This window comes from Vespula pensylvanica, chromosome 15 (assembly GCF_014466175.1).
Source record: "Vespula pensylvanica isolate Volc-1 chromosome 15, ASM1446617v1, whole genome shotgun sequence".
In the NCBI taxonomy this organism is placed as follows: domain Eukaryota; kingdom Metazoa; phylum Arthropoda; class Insecta; order Hymenoptera; family Vespidae; genus Vespula; species Vespula pensylvanica.
In genome coordinates this window covers 443669-462163 of record NC_057699.1, presented here as the reverse complement: position 1 = coordinate 462163, position 18495 = coordinate 443669, and the positions used below count along the sequence as shown (strand labels likewise).

Here is an 18495-nt window from a genome sequence, read left to right as displayed (position 1 = left end):
TCTCTTCCTCTCTATCTCCATTTCTCTTTTTACCTTCATTATCATTCTTACCATTCCTTATGTCCATATTAAATATTAAAATTTTCAAGAAATAAAAGAATTTTAAAGACCTTGTTTTTTCACTTTTCCTTTCTTCTTTTTAATTCTATTATTTAACGTAGCACCGACCGTTTATACGGGTTAACGGCTTAATAGGAAAAGTTCACAAGTTATTGTACAATTTGTCCTGCTTTAACTAGTATAATTCTAAAATCTTATTAGTACTATATCATATTAAAAACAAAGATAAACGTACTAATGAAAAAAGAAAAAATTGTAACGAAACACGAACGATTATAAAACTTAAAAAAACATAATAATAATTGTTGATCGAAAGGGAAGACGAACGATTGATTTTTGCAAATATCTAAAATCAGCTATCGTAACTAATTTACGAAGATTATTCAAAGTAACCAAATTCGAATGCACGTAGAGATTTTCCGTTAAACGTCGGATGAATCGATTGGAATTCGAGCAACGTTTGTTCGAAAATTGTTCGGAATTTGAACGTCAATCTTTCCGACGCAATAAACGAATAATAGATGAAAATACGTGATCACTTTGTTGGTCCTTTTAAACTGTATGATAATAATTTCGTAGTTAACATAATGATGATCATTTGGGAATGGTGTAAACGATAGTCGTTTGGACGGACGGGATTTAGAGGAGTCATTATTTGCTCGGCGGACACATTTGTCAGACTCTAAAAGTCGCTCGTAGCACTGGCCGAAGTAGCAGTGAAATTACTAAAACTATATGGGCGAATCGCAATAAACTTGAGTAGCGTAGAGAGATCGTCTATTTTGACGTTGATCGTTTTCCCAAGCGAAATATCGTCTATGGTTAACAGATAAAATTACAAAACAATATCCGTAAGTAATAACGTCGACAATTTTGTATTTCCCTTTCTATAATCCAAAAAGGAATCTAACGAAAGAAACGAAATAGAATTCGCCGCTGGAGATTTAATGGAATTTATTCCGTGATAGAAATTGGAAAAAAAAAAAAAAGAAAAAAAAGAAAACGGAAAGAAGAAAAAATAAAATAGAAAAAAAAACAGATAATATAATAGATATGCAGATAGAAATGAAAAAGGAAACTTTAAAAGCTCTTATACGACGATTAATCATCATCGTTGTTTGTCGTAATAAAACAAATTCTACGATAAATGAAGATAGTATCGAAGATAAATCGAGCAAATAATAATTCGCGCCGAGCAAATTGTGTGTGTGTCTGTCTGTCTGTCTGTGTGTGTACTCATGTCGATAAAATTATTTTACTGTATATATACATACATGCATGCATACATACATACATACATAATATATATATATATATATATATATATATATATATATATTCTTCAGATTATATCGAATATCTGAATGGAATTTTTACAAAGTTAGACTTTTGAAATTTATTGATCATCTTTTCTTTCGGAACAATGCAAGCACGTTTATGCCCTTTCCTCGCATACCATCGTCGCCACCATTACCACCATAACCACCACCATGACCACCACCACCACCACTATCACCACCATCACCGACATATCTCTTTCAAAGTGCATACCCAAAGCATTTCACTTTATAAAACATCGTGCACACGCTTTAACGGTTCTTTTTTTTTTGATGTTGCTATCTCGAGCGATAAAAATCGGTAAAAATCCGATAAGTTCGCGACGATATATACATATAGTCAAGAGCTCCATTAAAAATCATTACAAATGAATATTGTACGAATTTATTTTCAATTATTATTGTTATTATATTATTGTACTTACCACAGTGATGGGATATACTGGATTGATGATTGTAAATAGGAGAACGTGATTCGGCTTATTATTATCTTCTCTGAAAAAAAAAAAAAACATACGTATATATATATATTAAAACATAATATAAATATATATATATATATGATTCACGTGGTATAAAAATTATTTGAATAATTTAACTTAAACGTAAGATAAGAAATTCGAGAGAAAGATTTTCGTAATAAATATAATAAGATAACATAAAATAGCTTAGGGATATATATATATATATATATATATGTGTGTGTGTCCTTTAGATGAACGTTCAGATAAAATAGATAAGATAATTCCTCGTTTTGGATGAGAACAAAGTGAAAGCGACAAATCAACGCCAAGACGATATACCATGAAGCGTGCAGCCGCATCCAAACGACAACCACCATCTACCTCTTGCGATTCTCGATAACGACACGAACGTCCCTACTCATCGATTTACTGAGAGAGAAATATATATATAGAGAGAGAAAGAAAAAGAGAGAGAGAGAGAGAGAGACCTATCACGCGATCCAATGTTGTTTCGCTTCTATCGATAACTATTTTACTCTACTCGAGTAATGTACTTTGCTTTCGATTAATCTATGCCATTGAAATTCGTCAAAGTTCCTCTTTAACACAGATATACACACACACTATACTTGTATTTACTTATAAAGAATTTTTGAAACTGAGACACCTAAATATCTTAACAACAATATCATACGATTATTGAAAAGAAATTTCAAAAAAAAAAAAAAAAAGAAAAGAAAAGAAAGAAAAAGGAAAAATATTGTTTGATATTCGAGAGGCAAACAATTTATTGTTTAATATTATTTATTTATTGATTAATTAATTATTTCTGATTTCGCAATTCTTATTTCATCATTTTGAATACTTATTGAAATAATATTATATATATATATATATATGTATATAAATTTTTGTCTGCTATAAATGTTTTGTTCAAATAATGTTCAATATCGCAAAAAGCAGAGGTTAGACAAAAAAAAATTTTTTCAGACTTATTTTCAAAAGTTATTTGATTCTGGGAGACAAATATAACGACATTATTTATTTTTGATTCACTGAACGTTTTCAAAATTGTTTCAAGATCAATTTTATTTTATTTTGTTGTTGTTTATGTAAGCCTATAATTTCACTAGTGGCATCTTATTTTCTACAAAAAGAAAAGGAGCAACTTTTGTTTAAAACATTTTTTTTCAAGCTCTACTTTTTACGATATGTAACATTGGGGTAAATAAAAATAAAAAACAGATATTCTTTAAGGAAAAAATGATTTTAATAAATATTCAAAATAGTGATCTCGATTATCGATACTCTTCTCAATACTCTTGATCAAAGGATTGATTGATTGATAGGTACGTAAATAGAAAATTTCTGTAAATATTTCTACAAGCAATTATAACGAGCTCTTTCATAGCTTCTGCTGTAATTGGTACGTCTTGATAGACCTTTTCTTTGAGGTAACCACAAAAAAAAAAAAGAAATAATGTAGAATATTTAAATCTGGTGTGAAAGTAAGCCAATGTTGCTAATAATAAATTGCAAACTGTCCTACATATGTTCTATTGCAGCAGCAATTCTAAGCCCAATTTAGTATTTCTCTTGTAATAAACGAATTATGCGTCGAATAAACGTCGCATTGACATCATATATTGATAGTGATATTTCTATTACGTTCATCCTACTAATTAATTTTTAATTAACCGTATTGACAAGTATATCGAAAATCAGGGTCATTTGTATGCTTATTAAGCCATCAGTTTGTATATTTATTTATATACTTATTAAAATAATATTTCTTCTGAAACATCTTCTATACATGTAAATACGTAAATTTCTACACGGGCTAAAATTTTTTGTCCAAATAATATTAAATATTATAGAGAGAAGAAATTATAAATAAAAAAAAGAAATTTTTTTCAAACGAAACTTCTTTTCTTTCTGAAAGACAAACGTAACTAAAAATTATTTATTTTTGATTCATTGAGCGTTTTCAATATTATTTCAAGTTCTTTATTTTCTTTTTTTTTCTTTTTTTTTTTTTTTTTTTTATGTAAGCCTATAATTTTTCTACTGGCGTCTTATTTTTCACAAAAGAAGGAACAACTTTTGTTTAAAAGATTATTTTACGTATAACCTCTATTTTTTACGACACGTAACATTGTTTGGACAAAAAATCTTAGAGTAGATAAAAATAAAAAACAGATATTCTTCTTCAAGAAAAATATTACTTTAATAAATATTCAAAATGGTGGCCTCGATTATCGATACACTTCTCAATACGCTTGATCAAAGATTGATTGATTGATAGGTACATAAATAGAACAGTCCTGTAAACACAATATATCTACAAGCAATTATAACAAGCTCTTTCATAACTCCTACTGTAATTGGTACGTCTTGATAGACCTTTTCTTTGAGATAACCACAAAAAAAAAAATAATGTAGAATATTTAAATCTGGCGTGAGCGCAAGTTAATGTACTGCCCTAGATATATCCTATCGCAACGACTATTTTAATCCCAATATAATATTTTTATTGCAATAAACGAATAATGAATCAAACAATCGTCATACTGATACGACATATTAATACTGATATTTCTATTATGTACATTCTACTAATCAATCTTTAATTAATCGTATTGACAAGTTTATCGAAGAATCAGAATGACCATTCCAAATATTTATTAAAATAATATTTTTTCTAAAAAGTAATACTTTTTTCTGTATATAAATTTCTATCTGTCCTAAATCTTTTCTCCAAATAAATAATATCATAAAAAATAGAGCTTCTCTAAACAAAAAAAAAAAAAAAAAAAGAAAGAACTGTTCACGCAAGAATTGTTTGTTCTATTTTTTCTTTTTCTTTCTTGGCGTAAAACAAGATACCGTTGCAAAAATTGTAGGTTTCCACTATTTTAAAAACAATTAAAATTGACCTCGAAATAATCTTAACAATTCCGTCGAAACAGAAATAAATAATGCTGTTATATTCGATACTAAAAATCATACAATTTTTTCTTTTCAAAAATCTATTATTGCTGAGACATTTATTTGTCTCGATTTAAAAAATAATCTATATATACATATAGTATATAGATATTTAATAATTGAGTTATTTGATATTATCTGATATTATTATTGATAATTACTTGTTATATCTTATAAAAGTTAACAATTTTACTTGGATAGTCAAATATTGCTTGGAATTATTTACTCATTTTAAAACATCTCTATAACATCATTTAACTTTAAATTTATACATGCGCACGAACACTCCCCCCCTCCTCCTCTCTGTGTGCGCGTGTGTGTATGTGTGAAAAGTTTTCCTTTAAATATAACTTCTACCTTAATATAATTAAATATAATTTCTATTACACGGTATAATTATACTAGTATAAATACCATAAATTCTTTTTATTAATATAATTATTTTACGTAAACGAGAACATATTGGGATTATAGAAGATTAAATAAGTCGTACCAATGATTATAATTTACATTTAGAAAATTCTTCAATCTTGACATATGTATGTATGAATGATATATATATATATATATATATATATATATATATCATTACATAGAGTTTTAAAACAGAGTCTCGTATGTTGAAAGTATTATATAATAAGATTTTTGTTAAATTTTTCAAGGAACTTTTCTTTTCCACGTTATGAGAAATTTTCAAAAGCAGTTATGCTCTTTTCTAGAATGCAGCAATTATGCAAAACGTAAATTATGCCTCTCTTTCTCTCTCTCTCTTTCGTTCTCCCCCCTCCTCTCTCTCTGTCTCTCTCTCTCCTTATCTCTGTCCCTATTTCTCCTTCTCTCTTTCTTTAAAATATTTCAAGTTACCGCGCCAATTATGGTGTTGAATCAAGGAAATTTGATGAATTGCATCTCCATTAATTCTAAGAACGTCCTACTGCTGCCAACGCTCGAGGACCTTTTCCAACGAGATTTAAAAAAAAAAAAAAAAAAAAACAAAAAGGTAAGTACGTCTTTTTGACGTAAATTAGGCAAATCCTTCTATTTTCTTTCTTTTTTTACGTCTTTTCTTTTTCTTTTCTTTTCTTTTTCCTTTTCTAATTTCCTTCGCAAATTTTTCTGCGTCGTTACTTTTCCCAACGTACATTCACGAAACATTAATAAAATTTATGCGGAGAGTAAAATTGGTCTTATATAATGTAATTAAATTTCTGAAAAATAAAATATTCAGGAATATATCATAAATTCAAACAAATTATACTTAGATATAATCTTTATTTTGTCACGAAGCGATTCAGAATAGAATTAAAAAAAAAAAATTTACCCTCGTGAAAATATAATTTTTTTTTTTTTTTTTTTTTTAATAACTTTTTCCATGATATTAATAAATAATTTTTATAACAATGTATAAAATAATTTATAAAACCAAAAATGTAATTTCAAGCGACGAAATTTTGTGAAATAAATTGAACTTTTTAATTAATATAGAAATTTATACTCAAACCTTTATAAATCTATGTAATTTTGATGTTACACATTTCTATATATACTTTTTTTTTTTTTTTTTTTTAATGAAATTTTAATGAAATTTTATTTCATTTTTTCTCCACAAAATTAAGCCAATTCGTATTCTAAGATGAAAGTTATACTTTAATATAATGTAATTATACTGGTAATATTTTTTGTCATATCAAAAAAAGAAAAAAGAAATTATGTAACAGAGAACTGATAGTATAACTTGTACTTACTATAAATTAAAAGATACTAGTATATAACTAGTAATATAGATATAAGAAAAAGATAATAATATTCTGAATTATATATTGCATATAAGATATTAATATAGAAATACTAAAAAGTATAAACTATACGAATATAATTATATTAGTATAAATTATACTTATTACACTAATACTATATTAATACAATAACTATATTTATTATACTATTATACAAGTTATAAAACATTCGTATAACTATCCTACACCAATCGTAAAAAGTATACCTTCTACTATAAGTTTACAATCATATAATTTTTATAAAAAAAGAATTAAAAAATTCTGCATACATAGAGTTAAAATTTTTAATCGGAAACGACGACATGTGGTAGAAATATAGTAGAAAATATTTTCAAAGTAAATTATTAGTTTTCCAAAGAATTTTAAAGCGCAATGAAAAATATTTACAGCATTCCATCATGAATAAATTGGAAAAGATAAAGAGGAAGCTTTGATTCGTTAATTTGTGTAGCTCAACAATGTGTAAGTATATATATAAACACACACACACACGCGCACGCACGCACGCACGCGTACGTACGTACTTAAATACGTATGTACGTACATATGTATCTATGTACATACACGTTATCATATTTCGAAGGTATATACCAAAAACGCGTTGAAAGCATGCGAATCGATTCGTAAAAACAATACTCCGTTAACGAGACAATTTACCGGGCGACTGATAATCAGTGCGATAACGACATACGGTAGAACGATGACATAATTAAAGTGACGTATAACGTCGACAGTGAACTTTACCAATCGATTCTGACAACAGAGAAGGAGAGAGAAAGAAAGAGAAAGAAAGAATATTTGCTCGTGTATGACCAGAATTAATCAGCTAACAAAGATTTCTCGAGATAATCGAATTTTTGATATAAAGGTCACGTTTTACGAAACGCGCAAGCGCGATCGATTTGTTATCGTCCATAAATAATATATTTATATAACAATAGAGAAATCGTGTAAATATTGACCTTGATCAAAGGAATATATTATATTAGCTTCCTCTATATCTTTATCGAAAAGTTCGTAATGATTACTTTTTTTGTTTTTTAAGTAAAAATATTAACAATGATACAAATCTAAAGAAATATTAAAAATTATATCGTAGTTAAAAGATATTGAACAAACGATGAAATAATGTGAATAATTAGAAATCTATTGTAGAATAAACTTTGTCTGAATATTTAATAAATGTTTAACAAATATAACTCTTGCTTTGTATAATGTAGTTTTATGTTAGTAGTTTATTTATCTTTTCCTTCTTAATTTTGTAACGTAAAGCTTATAATACAACTACACAATGTAATATTTTATAATGAAGAAAAAAAGAAAGGAAGGGAATTTCAAAAAAGATTTTGTAAATCGAGAATGATAAACAAGAAAATTTCGATACGTCTACGTAGGAGTGAATTATGATATAAAAATGAATATAAAGGTGCATATAATAAAAATATATACAAAAGTAAACATAAAAAAGAAGATCGTACCTCTTTCGCCGTGGCTCATCTCCGTATCCACCGTACTCATGATTCTGTAACATACAGTGAATATAAAACGATTAGAATAACAAAAAAAATCGAAACATAGAATCGACTTAATTATTTTCTTTCGATTGTATTATAAATTTATTAGCCAAATATTTCATTTAAACTTCGAAACGTTCCCTTCCAATTTGTAGATAACTACGCTTATAATATATATATATATATTTATATTACATATTATACAATATATATATATATATTTCATACATATAGTACTAAATATATACATATAATAAATTATAATATAATTATATATAATATATAATATCGTGTATATGTAATACATATATTTATAATATTATATATATCGTATATATATTGTGTGTGTGTGTGTGTAGGTGGATATATATATAAAACAAATTTTCAATTAGTATATTTTTGAATATTATTGACGGTGTCATAATTCATATGTTAATGTTAATGTAGTTGATTACATTACCGAGAACGCATTCCTTTCTCCACGGGCTTTTCTTTTGTCAAGTGGTTGACGAAAGTATTGATCCGAACCGGTATACGAAGAGAAGGCCATCACGGGATTTTTGTGAAACTTTCAAATTTGCGATAATCAACCGAAATCGTCAAATTTCCCGAGACACGTAACTCGGAAATTCTTTATCAGCGCGTCCTGTTTTCCTAGAAAACAGTTGGAGTTTAAAATCAATTCGAAACTGCGATAACTCTCTACTATGACAAAAAACGAAATCTTTTACGATCATATTACACAATCGTACGCAGCATCCTTTTTCCAAACTCCCTCTTGTATATTTAAATAGAAGAATCAATATTCAATGAGAATTCTTAAATATAAATAAATACGTATGCAAATAAGTATGCATGTAAAATTAAAATGAAGGAAGAAAAAAGAGGAGAAAACTGTACGATCGAAGAGGTTTCGAAAAACAAAGTGTTGAACAATCGTGACTTAAAGGGAAAATAAAAAATAAAAAAAAAAAAGAAGTATAAGAAATGAAAGAAGTTCGAAACAAAAACAAGCGTTTCATGAATTGCGATTTAGAAAACAAACAAAACAAAAAAAAAAAGAACATACGTATGAAAAAGAAAATACGTGCCTTGGGTGCAATATTTTTTTTTCTTGCTTTTTTTCTGTTAAAAAAAAAAAAAAAAAAGAAAAAAAACGGGCTATCTTACATCGAAATATCTCTTGAAGAAAGATTTTCTTCTCAAACATGGAGGTTAAGGAGGATCGGCGAAGATCACGAAAACGTTATATACCGACAAAACGACGGAATATTTAAACATTATGTTTAAGCGTTATATTATTCGAAAACACACATGTTTGCTATGTTCGCGCGAACATTTCTATAGAACGTCGGTAAAAAGGTACAACTGTGGAAAAGGAAGAAGGAATAAAAGGATCGAGAGGTCGGTGAGACGGCGAGGGTAAGAAAAGAGGAAGGAATTTCCATTCGCAATGGCCTTTCTTCCATTTATTCGATAAAACTTATGGAAGGATCCGGGATAGGATAATCTTGATGATCGGATTCATTTCTTCCTTCTTTCGTTCGTTCGTTCGTTCGTTCGTTTGTCCGTTCGTTCGAATGATCGACAAAATTATGAAAACTAAATAAACGATCTTAACGATATTATACAAGTACGATCGCGATGTTAAATAAATAAAATATGGTTAATTAAAAAAAATGTTCGAGAGAATGCGGAAGGTTTTATGATTGTTTGTATATATCAGGTGCCTGCTTGAAAATTCTATTAATAAATTAGTATATATAATAAATTAGTCGTTCGTTTGTATTTTTACAATGATACGACTGACATTATCGTAACAGTGTATCGAATTACTATAATAAAGTATATAAGAGAAAATAAGACTAAATTTGGACCTCTCTCTTTCCTATGTCGGAGGAGACGATTTATTTTGTTAAATTAATGCTAAGAAATATTGTAAATGGTATAATTATATTTCAGAATAATTGTATTACGATAATTTGTTGTTGTTACTGTGCATTAAGTTAACCGATGTATTCATATTATTATAGTTAGTGAATTTATTTCTGTCCTCTCTTTTCGATATAATTCTATTTACAAATTAATAATTATTCATTGTTCTAATTTTAATAGTAAAATTTTTCAAATCCCTTGAAAGAGTACGTTGACGTGTTTCCAGAGTAAAAAATATATAACAGCGAAAGCAAAGAAATAAATATATTATTGCGAACAATACTAACGCGAAATTTAGAAATTTAGCGATATCATACTCTTGATTTTCCAAATATTGTCGTTTTTTAAAATATAACTAACTGTGTTTTAAATAATTTCATAAATCGTAATATCGCGCAATGAAAATCTATTTTAATTATCTACGTAAAAAAGGAAAATAAGAATAAAAGCAACAATACAAAAATCGAATGAAAAATAGAGGATCCAATTTTTTTTTGTTTTTGTTTTTATACAAGGAATAATAATTTTTTAAATTTTATCTATGATGTTTCTCACTGTAAATTTTTACATGAATTCTAGCTAGATTTTTCAATAGCGGAAAATTTTTTGCCGTTAGAAAAAATTAATTTTAACGTTAACGTTAACATTAACATTAACAACATCAAGAAATATTTAACATTAAGAACATCAAGAAATTTATAATAGAGAAACCAATTATGTATTCCGACATTGTTTACTTATTAATAATGGAAGCATCAATACATCTTCCTCTATTTTTCTCTCTCTCTCTCACACACACACACACACACATATATATATTCTCTATTTCTATTTCTCACTGACTCTGGCATACTAGGATAGATGTATGATTCGCATAAAGAAGAATTTTATGATCTTTACCGAGAATTCTGCTTTTCAAATACATCGAACGCAACTATGGCAGTTTCTTAAAACAAATTATAATCACGAATATATTTGTTGAAACCACACGACATTTACGAGCATAACTAAAAGATACGTTGCTAGGTATTAAAAAGTATCTATATATAAAGATTATTTATTTTCAAATATGAAATAAAATTGAATTGGTTAGATATTATCATTTTCAACTAACCTACATATATCAACCAAGATCATTTAATATTCTTTTTAAAAATATATTTATAGATGTTTCACGATAAAAATCGATTACGTTAAACATTTTTTTCCTCTTTTTTTTTTTTTTTTTTTTTTTTTTTTTTAAAGATAATTTACAAATGATAAAGGATATTAGTTTCATTCTTAAAACAACTTATCATTCAAAATACATTTGTCTGTTATCAGAGTATTCAAAGACTTTTAACATTTACATACTATGTTACACGACACAAGCAATATCTTATTTCGAGATAATTTATTTTTTAAACGTGAAAAAGTAATACGTAAAAAGCATACATATGTTAATATTTATTATTATTTTCAGTTACATAAAAGATAGAGAGAAAATTTTCTTGAAAATTTATCTAAATTAGAAACACGTGTGTGTCTGTGTATGCGTGTGTAAATTAATAAAATGTAATCTTTTGTTGAAAATATTTATATGATATAATAATATTCACAATTATTAAACTTAATTACTGAAGATAATTTCTTGAACGATCATAGCACTTGAAGATTCAAACGAATTATAGTTTATAGACAATACGATAAAATATTCAAATATTAAGTTGTACCTATCGAGATAATTTATTTGTAGACGTGAAAAGTGAAAAATAAATAAAAGAAAAAAAAACAATAAATAAAAAACAAGGATATTCAAACACCATTGTTACAAGTAACCTGTCTGTAAGTACAAGATCGATCCGAGTTACTATTAAAGGGAGAAAAAAAAACGGAAAGAAAGAAAAAATTTCGAAAGTTTATACAAATTATAAAAGAAAATCTATATAGACTTAAACATTTGGATAAGATATCAATCATATTTTATTATTTCGATAATTCAATATCTATAATTATATATATATATATATATATTAGTCTACAACAAAAAAGATTCCATCGATCGCATCTTCGTTAACTCCGTCGTAAAAAATAGACAAACACGATAAATCAATTAGATATATCTTTTCTTTTGTTCTTATAGAAAACTAATGGAAAAATTCAAATAACTGTAGATATATAAATAAATACGTTAAAATGAAAGGATTGTTAGATAGGTTATGTGCATATGTTAAAACGAACGAATGACGTCCAAGCTAATGCAAGCGACAACGTTGACGACACACAACGACCAAGGGATGTGATAAAGATGCATTCCTAGCTCGGTTTTAGCACGGAAGAAATGTACCCAGCGCTTGTAAACAAGAGGATCCTTTCGACGTTCTCGCGTGCTATGGAACAAGAAGAAAAATGGCCAAGCACAGTTCGTCGATTTAAATATTTCCTGACGGTCGCAATATCCATCTATCTCCCTCCCACCCTACCACCCTCCCTCCCTCTCTCACTCTATCTCTCTCTCTCTCTCTCTCTGCTGTCTCTTCCACACACACACACAGACACAAACATCTCCTTTCTTTTCATCTTGATCGCGTGATCTCTCGAGAGCACACGACGTACGATGACTCTTCTCTAATGTTTACTCTGAAACAACATAAGTGACGAAAGATTTTTCGACGATGCGTCACATGATAGAAGCAAATTTTTTCCGAACGAAAAGAAGAAAAAGTATATATAGATAAGAAAATTAAATCGCGTATACTACATCGTGATGTATCTCCTATTTCGATATTTCACACGACTGTGTTGTAATGTGAATATTAGATATTGAGTAAATTGACTCCTTTTTCTTTCTTAATGTTTATATTTATGTTTGTTCGATGTAACGTTTATATGAGAAAAGAAATATATATATATAATGTAACTGGTAACATTTTGTTTATAATATTTAAATAAGCAATATAATGTAGAGATCGTCTCTATTGATCAAACGGTCAAAGGATGTAATTCTATATAGCTACATGAAAGAAAAAGTAAATAAATAAAAAAGAATGATTTTTTTTCTTCTTCTTTAAGACTCCTCGTTCTCGAGAGAAATGAGTCTTGAATTTGCTTTTATTCTGTATTTAATTTGAATTGTTTCATTGAGTAAGAATAAAATTGTTTTTCTAAGAATCTTTTTATTAATAACATCATGACGAAATGAAAAAAGTAATAATACAGAACGTCTATATAATAAGTAATGTTGAAACTTTTAGTACAAAAAAAAAAAAGCCAAATGATTCGCTTTATTCGTCATATCATTCTCATCATATTAAAATAAAATAAAAAAAAAAAAAAAAAATCTGCATTGACTCGTCGAAAATGATCTCTAGCTCCCAATTGTGGTAGAATAGAACAAAAGTTATCAGAAATTTAAAAAAAAAAGAAAGAAAATCGAGTGATGAAGTATAAGACGTGTTTTGTTTAAATATGGATAAAGAAACTTATGGCTTTCGAATTTGCCACATTTTTCGTGCAAAAAAAAAAAAGAAGATAAAGAAAAAAACCCGTAGACGATTTAATAAGAAAAGAATTCGAACCGTGGTAATCGAGGTTATAGTGGCCTAAGCGGTTTGCCAAAGCAATATATAATAACAAGAGAAGACGGTAGAAGAGAACCAGCCGAGAGATTAGAATCTCTCGTAGAAAAGCAGCGCATAGCATAGACGTTACGAAGCACAGTGAATCAACCAAAATCCAATATATATATATATACGTATACATATAAATATATATATATATATATGCGTATAAACGTTATAAACATAACTTTGGCCCTGGCGTTCCGCCAACCACGTGCTTTTCTCTACACTCAATGGATACCGCGTTGACCGGTGAAAAAAAAGAAAGAAAAAATAAAAAAGATCTTTCTACATATTATATACATATATACATATATATATTTGTTGGTTACGTTCATACATACGTACATATATATATATAATATATAATATATATATATATATATATTGGTTTGTATCCCAGTGGATTTCATTGATCCGTTCATCTTTAACCTTCTTCCAACTCCCACCATTTCTCATCTCCTCATCTCACAATACGCGCGCGCACGTGTTGTGTGTGTGTGTGTGTGTGTGTGTGTGTGTGTATCTACTCAGACATTTCCGAAAGAGCAAAACGAAGAATTCGACGAGAAAAAGAGAACTTTTTTCCGAAGCGTTTCGTAAAAAGCTTTATATTCATAAAAAATATTCTTCGAGTTCCACTAATTGTTCACTTTCCCAACGACCCACGCATTTTCTCAAACACATTTCTTCGACCTAATTGTACAACTCATACAATTTAGTTTTCCAATCAACTTTTAGCCTATCCCAAGAAATATTTTCTTTTGATAGTACGACAAAAAATTCTTCTTAACGAGTTGAAATATTAAAAGTTTACATTTTTCGAATTTTCATAATACGTAATACGATCTATAGTAACGAATAAAGAGAATTATTTTCATATTTTTTATAATAATCAATATAATATAATATTATTATTTGGCCAATAAAGTAATGTTAGGATGTTCAATATTTTATTATATTCGAATAAACAACGGAAATATTTTCTTATTAAAACTTTCATCGTCACTCATTAACTTTATGTAATCTAATTTGTTTTAATGTATATCACAAATATTAAATGTAAAAAATTATATAATGAGTTACCGTATTATTTACACTAATATAATTATATTACATTTATATATATATATATGTGTGTAAAACTTATTACTTAAAAAAATATGAAAAATCTTAATACGAAGCAACAATTACATTTTTGACGGTAAAATGAAATAATACTTAAAAAATACAAAAATATATCAGTTTGTTATAAAGGATTAACTAACTCAATACTATATTACTATATTATTCTGTTACACACACACACACACACACACACACACACACACACACAGACAGAAATAATTTATTATATTAAATTCTTATACAACATTTGCGCAAAAAAATTGCGTTTTGTATTTCTCATGGGATAATCAAATAAAATATCATTCATAATCATATATGATATAAAAATTAATGAGTCTAGAAAATAATTATATGTTCAATATGATACGCAAAATTAAAACGTCATGATTCAAATACTATACGCGTTCTTCTTTAGGAAATATCACGAAAGCTTTAAAGCCAAAGAGCGTTTAGGCTCGCCAGTAAACCCAACGCTTGCCAGCTATTGCACAAGAGAATTATAATGGGATGACGGTCCTTTATGGAAGACCCACCACAGCAGCTCGTTTCAAGCTCCTCCGCAACTTCCTCTTGCGAAGAAGACCGACCTGTCCGTTCATCTTTTCGAATTTAAATCGAACGCGTGGTGCTTTAGATCGAACTTAAATCCACGAGATATTAATTCCCTTTTTTTGATTAACTCACATTGACATATGTGCTTGTCAATATGGGTATAAATATCCAATTACCTGGCAAAGTTATTACCAACGAATAAAGAAACGAATAACAGCGACATTATTTATTTTTAGATAAGATAGATGCGTCATTGTTAATCGTCTTTTTCTCTTTTTTTCGTTTCTTTTTTCAACAAAAAAGAATATATATATATATATAAAATAGAATATGCGTCTAAACTTTCTTTGCCAGTAGCCAATAGTGAAATAATTCAAAAAATGTCACGGTCTTCTCTCTGAAACGTTCTGTAAACTCAAAACGTCGGAATAATGTTGCATCTGTACGATATAAGAAAAAAAAAATGGAAAACAAGAAACGAAAGAAGAGAGAAAGAGAGAGAGAGAGAGAAGAAAAAAATGAAAGAAAGAAAAAATGGCAATGAAAACAACAATTACACTCTAGTTGCGTAATGCGATGCCTTTATCGCCGGCGAAATACTTCGCTAACGAGCGAGACTTTATTTCTGTAGACTTATTTCGGGACGGGTAACTACCGAAATAACGAAGCAACGCGAGGTTTACCCCCAAGCAAAAAGTATCCGCTTTAAGACCGAATAAATCAGCTCTTTACGTTTTTTTACACAGCTGATCGCTAGTGCAACGTTCCGTTAGAAAGCAAAGTGGATAAGAAATGAAGAGAATCGTGGAGAACATGTCAAGACGATAAAGAAGATTAACACTTATTCGTTAATGATTCTAATTCAAAATTTTAAATAAAAAAAAAATACTAGAAACCTCGAACGATATTTCTTTATCATTAAATCACGAATCATATCAATCCATATCATTAAATCATTTAATCATTTGAAGCATAAAAATCTATCGATATATTTATATTATTATTATGTATTAAATATTTATATTAAATAAATTTTGTTTGTCTTTAATTAAATTATTAATTTTTATTAAAAATGCTTTAAAAATATTTTTATGAAATAATTAAATAATATCATTTAATATATGTATATATATATTAATATATATATATATTAATTACTATACATTAAAATATATAGTAATATATATGTATTAAAATGTTCATACATATATGTATTTAAATTAAAACATGAAGTCTATGGTGATCACGAGTCAATGATGAAGATAGCGAAGATACTGATCGATTAATTTACTTTTCCGATTTTACCGATAAACGATAACTATCAAATATCCGATGATAACAAAGAAAAAAGAAACAGGTCTACTAACTAATGATAAACGATTGCTTATAATCGTGTAGAAATTTATCAAATTTCGTACGTTTAGCTATACTTGTATGACAGTGACATATCGATAAACATCAACTACTTTCCATTCGAAATGTTCCTAATACCCATAAATCATTAATAGAGTTCATGTTCATGATACAAATTTATGAAATGTTTGAATAATCAAAATCGAGATAAATGAGACAGCTTACGTAATACATTAAAGCAGAATTTTTCTCAATATTTCAGATATTTATAAGACAATTTAACAATCAATTTTATTTTCTATACATTTTAAAATTTTAATCACTGTAAAATATATTGCTGTAAAATATATTGACATAATATAATTGCTAATTATTATCAATGTATTTTATTTCATAAAATTGATCATTTCGTCTCGTAAATACTGACTTTGATATTCTGTCAAAATAATCCTAAAATTAAATATATACCAAAGTATTTAGTAACTTTTAAGACACTGTATTTTTCTTTTTTATAAATATTTCAGCATTCAATAATCAATACAACGTAATATTGATTTTGACTTTCTAGAAAAACGAACGTCAAATTAAATATGCTAATGTATTCAGTAACTTTTAAATAATATTATTTATATAATATTATTATAAATGTCATTCTTTCAATAGGCAATTTTCAATACGTGATTTAAATGATATATATATATATATATATATATATATATATATATATACATATATAACATCTTTTTAACTTTAATAACCCAGTATGATTTATGCTGATAATCCAGCATAATAATCGCTGATTATTTTCAAGCTATTTTTTATTTCATGAAAATAGGTCATTTTGACATATATATTGATTTTGACTTTCCGTAATTCAAAATAAACGTCAAATTAAATATACTAAAATGTTCCGTTAACTTTTCAACGGTACTGTATATACATATCGGGATGTCTAAATAGTCCGCACTTCCTAATTACGACATAGGATCACGCGATTCGACAAGGTTGATTCGTCCCACCACTGTGTAGTAAGCTTCCGGGAAATCATACATGCAGGTGGAAGAGGCGTAACACGAAAGAAAAGAAGAAAAAAGAAGAAAAAGAAAAAGAGAAGAGAAGAAGGAGGGGAGGAGGAGGAAGGGAAGGAGGAGGAGAAGGAGAGACAAAGAGAATAAGAAGGTGAAATAAATGTAAGATTTATAAATCTCAGGATTATCAATCAAAGAGGAAAACGCAAGATGTCGTATGGTCGACCGACATCAGTTTTCTCCGCCCTTTTGTACTTCCTTCAACCAACTCTCTCTCTCTATCTATCTATTTATCTCTCTACTTCTCTCTCTCTCTCTTTCCTCTCTCACTGTCTCTCTTTCTGACTCCGATTTCAAAGATTCCGCCTCCAGAAACGAAATATCGTTCGCTGCGTGCTGCGTCCTTTCAGAAGAACAAGAAGAAGAAGAGAAGGAAGAAGAAGAAGAAGAAGAAGAAGAAAAAGAAGAAGAAGAAGAGAAGGAAAAAGACGAAGCATACATCATTGAGGCATCATCGCAAAGTTACTTTGAGACGGATCATCGTGCACAAGATAGTACAGTACAGTAATGCTTGCTATTGCTGCTGTTGCTAGTGCTAGTGCTGCTGATGCTGATGCCGATGCCGATGCCGATGCTACGTACTCTCCTCTCTCCTTCCTCACCTCTTTTCTACCACCTCTACCATCACCACTACTTCCACTACTATCTCTCTCCCTCCCTTCATCCATCCTCTTTTGAAAG

The 18495-nt window shown here is 28.2% G+C and overlaps 1 protein-coding gene across 3 annotated transcripts in view; it reads right to left on the bottom strand.

Annotated features, from left to right (window-relative positions):
* Positions 1 to 18495, bottom strand: part of LOC122634676 (heterogeneous nuclear ribonucleoprotein L) — a 101603-nt gene that overhangs the window by 78718 nt on the left and 4390 nt on the right. For 2 of the 3 annotated variants that reach the window (XM_043823837.1, XM_043823839.1), the window contains exons 2-4: positions 8620 to 8813; positions 8124 to 8167; positions 1823 to 1892 (exon numbers count right to left, since the gene is read on the bottom strand). In XM_043823837.1, the coding sequence (XP_043679772.1) occupies positions 1823 to 1892; positions 8124 to 8167; positions 8620 to 8709 (204 nt within the window). In that variant the 5' untranslated portion in view covers positions 8710 to 8813. The remainder of the gene's footprint in view (positions 1 to 1822; positions 1893 to 8123; positions 8168 to 8619; positions 8814 to 18495) is intronic. The other variant, XM_043823838.1, reaches the window with a different exon arrangement.